The sequence below is a fragment of the Biomphalaria glabrata genome, chromosome 3 (assembly GCF_947242115.1).
Source record: "Biomphalaria glabrata chromosome 3, xgBioGlab47.1, whole genome shotgun sequence".
In the NCBI taxonomy this organism is placed as follows: Eukaryota; Metazoa; Mollusca; class Gastropoda; family Planorbidae; genus Biomphalaria; species Biomphalaria glabrata.
This window is the reverse complement of record NC_074713.1, coordinates 47,618,671-47,625,282: the sequence shown is the minus strand read 5'-3', so window position 1 is coordinate 47,625,282 and position 6,612 is coordinate 47,618,671. Positions and strand designations below refer to the sequence as shown.

The 6,612-nt window shown below is 37.1% G+C and overlaps 1 protein-coding gene across 1 annotated transcript in view; it reads right to left on the bottom strand.

Annotated features, from left to right (window-relative positions):
• Positions 1-4,770: 4,770 nt before the first annotated feature.
• LOC106080233 (homeobox protein unc-42-like) overlaps positions 4,771-6,612 on the bottom strand; it is a 58,285-nt gene continuing 56,443 nt past the window's right edge. Inside the window, exon 6 of the mRNA XM_056022391.1 lies at positions 4,771-6,565. Coding sequence (XP_055878366.1) covers positions 6,455-6,565 — 111 coding nt within the window. The 3' untranslated portion in view covers positions 4,771-6,454. The remainder of the gene's footprint in view (positions 6,566-6,612) is intronic.

Here is a 6,612-nt window from a genome sequence, read left to right as displayed (position 1 = left end):
TAAATGCATGACGCGTAGGACGTAATCATCTTCTTTTTTGAAGTAACGTCTGTATTATATAAGATATAATCTCTCACTGCCCACTGGAGCACGAGCCATCATCATGGGAGCACCTTATCGTTGCTTCTTGGAATGTTCTGCCATCCACCATCAGCCTTTCCCCACTCCCTTTACTTGTCCTTTGACCTTTCTCTTAAATTCAATTTCGTAAATGAATTATATGCAGCTTTTTAAAATCAAACTTTTAATTTTGACCTAAATAATTTTCCAAAACAACTTTAAAATTGATTTTTTCACACATAGACACAAAATGTAAAATTAATATTAGAATTTTTGAAGCGGTGTGTCATGCCAGAGATATTGAAAGCTGAATCTAAATTCTTTATGTTTTGTTGCCATTTGATGTACTTTTTTCATCACGAATGTGCATTTGTTTTAGTAAGGGCGTCCACTCGACGATCTCATCTTTTAATTATATATAAATAGATAAAAGAAACAAACAACATTACGTGTGCTATCTTTGATCACCACTTTCTTTTCAAAGCTTATATCAACTCACTCTGTCTGACTATCTGGTACAAATTTTGTACACGTTATTTCTCCAATTTCCCATTCTCGGATCAAGTTGAAACTTTGCACATTTATTCATTGTCCCTAACAATCCATAAATCAATTTAAAAAAAACAAACAATGAGCGATAGTTAGTGATAATTAATTTAATTTAGTGAGATATAGAAAAAGGGAAGCAAATCCTACATTATCGAGATATATGGCTGTAAATGTGCAGTTATTTCCCTAAAATAAGCTCTTTTTTGTTGTTGTTTTTCCACACCTTTCTTATAGTTTGATTGTTAAATATGCTCTGTCTGGTGATGTCAATCAGAACCCAACCTTTTCTACCTGTAGATCGCGTAAATTTCCGGCACATTGTCACAGGCCCCATCAGTACAAAAAAAAAAAAGTCATCGAGTCTAATGAATCAGAGCCTCTGAGGCTTCATTATGTAGAATGGGTAGAAGTTTCGACCCAGATAGCAACTCGTAATGGCTGGATTTGGTCCTCGTGCCGTAGTTTGGGCGTCATTGATCATTGGTAATATAGGGGGCGCGGTGGTCGAATGGTTAAGCGCCTGGCTTCCGAACCTGAGGTCCCGGGTTCGACTCTCAGTGAAGACTGGGATTTTGAATTTCGAGATCTTTGGTGCGTCCCTGAGTCCACCCAACTCTTATGGGTACCTGACTTTAGTTGGGGAAAGTAAAGGCGGTTGGTCGTTGTGCTGGCCACATAACACCCTGCTCGTTAACCTTGGCTAAAGAAACATCTGCCCCATAGATCGCAAGGTCTGAAAGGGGAAATTTTACTTTTTTTTAAATATATGAATATATATCTCTGTCCCGTACACTAAATGTATTGTATTGGCTGATACAGTGGAGCCCTCTTCGTATCTGATGAGCGATGCAATTTAGCGCAACGCCTGTTTTTGTACAGAATATAGAGTCAGTTTTGAGTTCGGATTTTCCCGAATGTTTTGCAAATTAGCGAATACTTAAAATACTCATTGTTAAAGAGGCAAGCCACATTGTATGCAAGTAGGTCTGGCTGTACATAGTTTAACCTGTGTGTCACGGGCATGTGTGTGTTATTTTACTCATGTGTGTGAGTGCCTTGTGTTTAAGTTGAGTGATGAGATCTAGCTATATGTGTGTGTGCGTCTTCTGTATGTGTGATTAAGTGTGACGTGTATATGTATGTCTTATGTAACATGTATGTATAAAGTGGATAAATGTGTGATGTGATATAAATGTGAGAATGTCAGTTTCTTTTGTGTATTTTAACATTCTATGTATTATTACATGTATTATTCTCAAGTAACTATTTTTTAAAAATAATTCCATTAATATATTTTTATAACATCGGAATATTTGAATGTTGATTTAAAGTAAATGTATCAAGAATCATTTGAATTGTGTGTGTGTGATAATAAAACATTTCCAATCATCAAAAACCACAACTGTGTCTTGTCGTGTATTATGTGAAGATTTCGATTTGAGCATTAAAATATTCCAGTCTACAGTAACTTGTCTTGTTACCCTGTTTTTTAACGTAAAAGCTGATCAGGTGGCCTACACCAAATGACGCAATGGCGCAGTGGATACCGAGTCATATAAGAGTGACTGGCAACACCATTGCATTCTCATAGGCCCACCGAGCAAACTGCGAGTCTTCATCATGCTCTGGCTACAATACAAAAAAAAAACAGAAATGGAAAAGTAATTTGAGTGCTGGGACAAGTCCCAAAAAGCCCGCGGAGTCTGAGAGCACACAAGGCGCCCTGACTGCACTTCCCCCGTGATGGAGGCCCGAGCAAGCTATTATAGCATAGTGCAGGACAGGCCGCTGTCCTGTTGCCTCCTATTCCTATTTCAAACAGCTATAGCCAAACTTTGATTTACGGTGCCCCAGCTGCAGGGAAGAAGAGGAAACCGTCTCATATTCCTTTTGACTGCTCCAGTCTTTCTGACTTTCGTTTAGACAGATCTGGGTTCTACAAGCCAAAAGGCAGAAGAACTGAAGTTGGAGATGAAAAGAACAACTTTATGACACTGTTATAGAAACATGGACCATGTAAAATCTTACATTCAAAAGCATTTATTTGTATCATAAATCTGACATTGTGTCTAAAGTGGAGATATGCATCATGTTACTAGAATGACATATTTTCGTACTCGTCTGGATTTTCAAACAAAATGGTGGACAATTTAGAAGATTTCATAATGTCAATTATAAATAAAATACACACAAAAATGAAATCAAACAATGGCATAATTTACATACAACATGTGAAAGTTATTAAATAATAATCGTATGATACAAGTGTACTTGACTTAAAGAGATAGAACTACAAACTGGCCAAAATAATTGAATTATTTCCCTTTTTTTGTTTTTGTTTTTGTTAAGCCTTTGCTTTAATTCACCCTCTTTCAAACCAAATGAATGTATACAATTTGTTCCTTTTTATCCATTTTGACAAATTTTGAATTTAGAAGCCAAAATAACAATGTTCAATTTCTTTTTTTTTCTTCGTGTATTGTTGCTAGCTAGACCATGACTAGACTGTATAAAGTGGGATATTCCTTTGAAAACTTGTCAAAACGTGTAGGGTTACTAACTCAATTAACGCCGGCCCTATCATAGTATATTAAATATAGGTATCTTAATGCAGTTTGCATGCTGGTCCTACATCCCAGTTAATGTGCACGTTCGGACGAGCTTTTTTTTTTCTTTGACCTAGATCTATTGGATATTTAAAAAAGCATCAACATCACACACACACACACCTTCAAACACAGCATTACAATAACATTTTCAAACATTGAATTATTGCTATATACACGTGTCGCGAAGACAAAAATAAACATCCACAATAAGTTGCAGGAGTGTCGGCCACTGACGTCACTGAATTCTTACCAAACCAACCTCTCATTTAAAAGAAAGCAAAGGGAGATAATTTCCTAATCAAAGCACGTCTAATAAGTTGCAGTTAGTCTACGTGTTGTAAAGGAGCTCATAGGTCTAGGACCATTAGAAACAAAAAATTCAATTTCGTACACACATTTATTTTCACTCACCTAAAATGTATGTATTAAATTGTATTTGAACTACATATTTAGAAATTGACGCTCTTATTTTCTCCGCTCGAACAGAAACTAAAAATTGAAGCTAATATCCTATCTGTGGATAGTGTAAAAACTTTAAAGAATCAACATTTGTTTGGTTCATAAAAGGTTATCCAAAGGCCCAAACCTTCTGGTGCACAGCATGCGGTCTCGGACCCTCGTGTCCAACGGTACCATACTACGCCTCTGGCCTTTGGATCTAGATCTAGTTCGATACTAGACAAAAGACTCTTTAGGACACCAATCGTTTACCAGTATGTCACTTCACATAAAGGAAACAGGAAGTGTACGCGACGTTTTGGCGCAGCCATTGTTTTTTTTGTTTGTTTTGTTTTGTTTTTGTTTTTTTCGGCCAGGGCTCCACAAAACGACCTGCACTGGGAAGTGAAGATTCATATACGTAGATATTGTGTAGATAGTTTAAAACAGTAATCACCAAACTAAGATACACATTCGGCTCGTGTGGCGGTGCTGTCCGGTTCCTGTAAACTTGCCTACTGTTCCGACTGAAACAGTGAGGAAGTGACACTTTTTTTCTTCCGATCATAAGGTCAGTGATGCATGTGTCGGAAATGTGTACAGCCTAGAGGAAATGTGTACAGCCTAGAGGAAATGTGTACAGCCTAGAGGAAATGAATGGTTGAACCTTGTTTGAAACCGAGAGATAATCTTACATGTGGCTAGGGCGGCCCCCGATGAGGGCACGGGACCAAAACCGAAGAGGTTGCTGACATGGCTGGAGACAGCTTGCCGCTTAATTCACCCGGTGCACAGTAGGTTCTAACTATTGTAGGTCAAAGTCAGCAAGTAAGTCAATTACAGGTATGGAAATCAATGTAGAGAATACAACTTTTGTGGTTGATGTAGATTTGTTTTTTAAAAACAATACCCCCCCCCCTTTTCTCTCTCTCTTTTTCTCTCTAACCATCTCCTTTTCTATTTCTCTTCTCTCTCTCTCTTTTTCGAAGCACATTATTCAATGAACTGTACAGATTTTCATTGTCCTGTGTTTCCAGTGAATTGTGAAGATGGTAAATAAAATTAAAAAAACACACTGTATTGTAAACAACAGAGAACGTGATATTTAGTGGTCAACTGCAATGGAATGCAAACAAAGAATAAACGGGGATGGGGTCAGATGGCGAAACATTTAGGCCTACAGTCATGTGATTCAACACCAATTTACACACAGATACACGCATACACATATATATCAGTATTTATATATATATATATATTCTATATACATGGAAACACACACACATACGAAGAATTATTTGTAGATCTGTTGCAATTATTTCCAGCCTATAAACAAAATTAAAACTGCTATAAACTGATTTGCTGCTCATTCTGTAAGAGTGACGCTTGCAGACGTGAAGGAGACAAACCAATAGACTGAACCATGAAAAATGTACATTTGATGATATCAACTTTTGAAACATTTCAGTTAGGTCTTCATTATGGTAAGAACAAATAAAATGGCGGAACATCTAAGGGACAGATTTCGATACTGATGTTAACCTATTTAGTTTCTATTAATAGTTATATTACGCAATTGAAATGTCATTAGGCCCTATCTTCTCTTTTGAAGAACGTCTGAACTTTAGAAGATAGTAACATTTTGTTTTATTGTACAGGTTTCGGATGTTTCTTCAGAGGTAAAGATTTTTGTAACCTAGCCCAAACCTACAGCAGTGTGGCGGGTGTGGGGTGGGTGGGAAGGGTTTGAACCATGAGACGATCGTCCAGGGGCATACCACACGACCTGGCAGACAGCCTTGTTATTATTACTAACATTTAGTATATACATAACCTAACGCTGGTCTTCTGATAAATGGTCTGACTTTGTTATCGTTACTGAAACATAGTCTTTGTAATCATAGTTAACCATGGTTTAAAATCTTCACCGACATATGGACTAATTTGTAATCGTTACTGACATATGGACTAATTTGTTATCCTTACTGACATATGAACTAATTTGTCATCGTTACTGACATATGGACTAATTTGTAATCGTTACTAATGTTGCACAATTTCTTTTTGTAATCGATACTAATACATTGTCTAAGTTTGTAAACGTAACTGATACGTGGTCTAAAGTGTATTTTTTTGTTCTTGAGACAGAAAGCCTGGTAGAAAGACATATGCTGATCGTCTTGCGTGTCCGTCTAATATAGTCCGACTTGAAAGCTAAAATACACATTAGGATCATTAGGTGAGCTAGCAACAGGCAACAGCAGTAGTGTTTCCAACTTGAAATACTAGGACTTGGCGCTTTTAACCCATTTCCATATAACACAAGAGTTATTATTAAAATCTACATTCCATGGCGTTTGTGTGACTCTCTCTCTCACAGACCCAAGAGATTGCAATTCAGAAAATCATTTTCAGTGAACATGTAACATAAAAAATTAAATATAAAATATAATTGAATGCATAAGTTCTACAAGTAGTCTACTGAGAACCATTATTAGAACTGTCATTTACAGACGTATACTTTCAGTAACATGAACTGTCTATAGTGTAGGCGATTCACTTGAACCAATGGTAGAATACGAATCCATATTTTAAAAGAATTAGAATTTTCTTGCTGGAAGCCAACCTGGCCACAGATCCGCACGGAAGAAGTTTCCTGTGCCGAAGTTCACATTAGCATACGCCGAATCGATCGCCTCGGCGGTTAGTTTTTATGTGGCACGACTTGGAGGTGGATCGGACGAACAAAAAAAAAAAAATGGCGATGCTGCTTGTGTCGACGTCATCGATTGGTTTAATTAGACTTGCGCTTGATAAGGTAGAATTTGATTGGATAAGGAGCCAGTGTGTGAGTTGTTCATACGAAGCGCTGTCAGACTTTTGTTGTACCAATCGTCTTCTGGAGATTCCTGCAAGCAGAAAGAAACATTGAAATACATAAAAGTTCATAGAACTT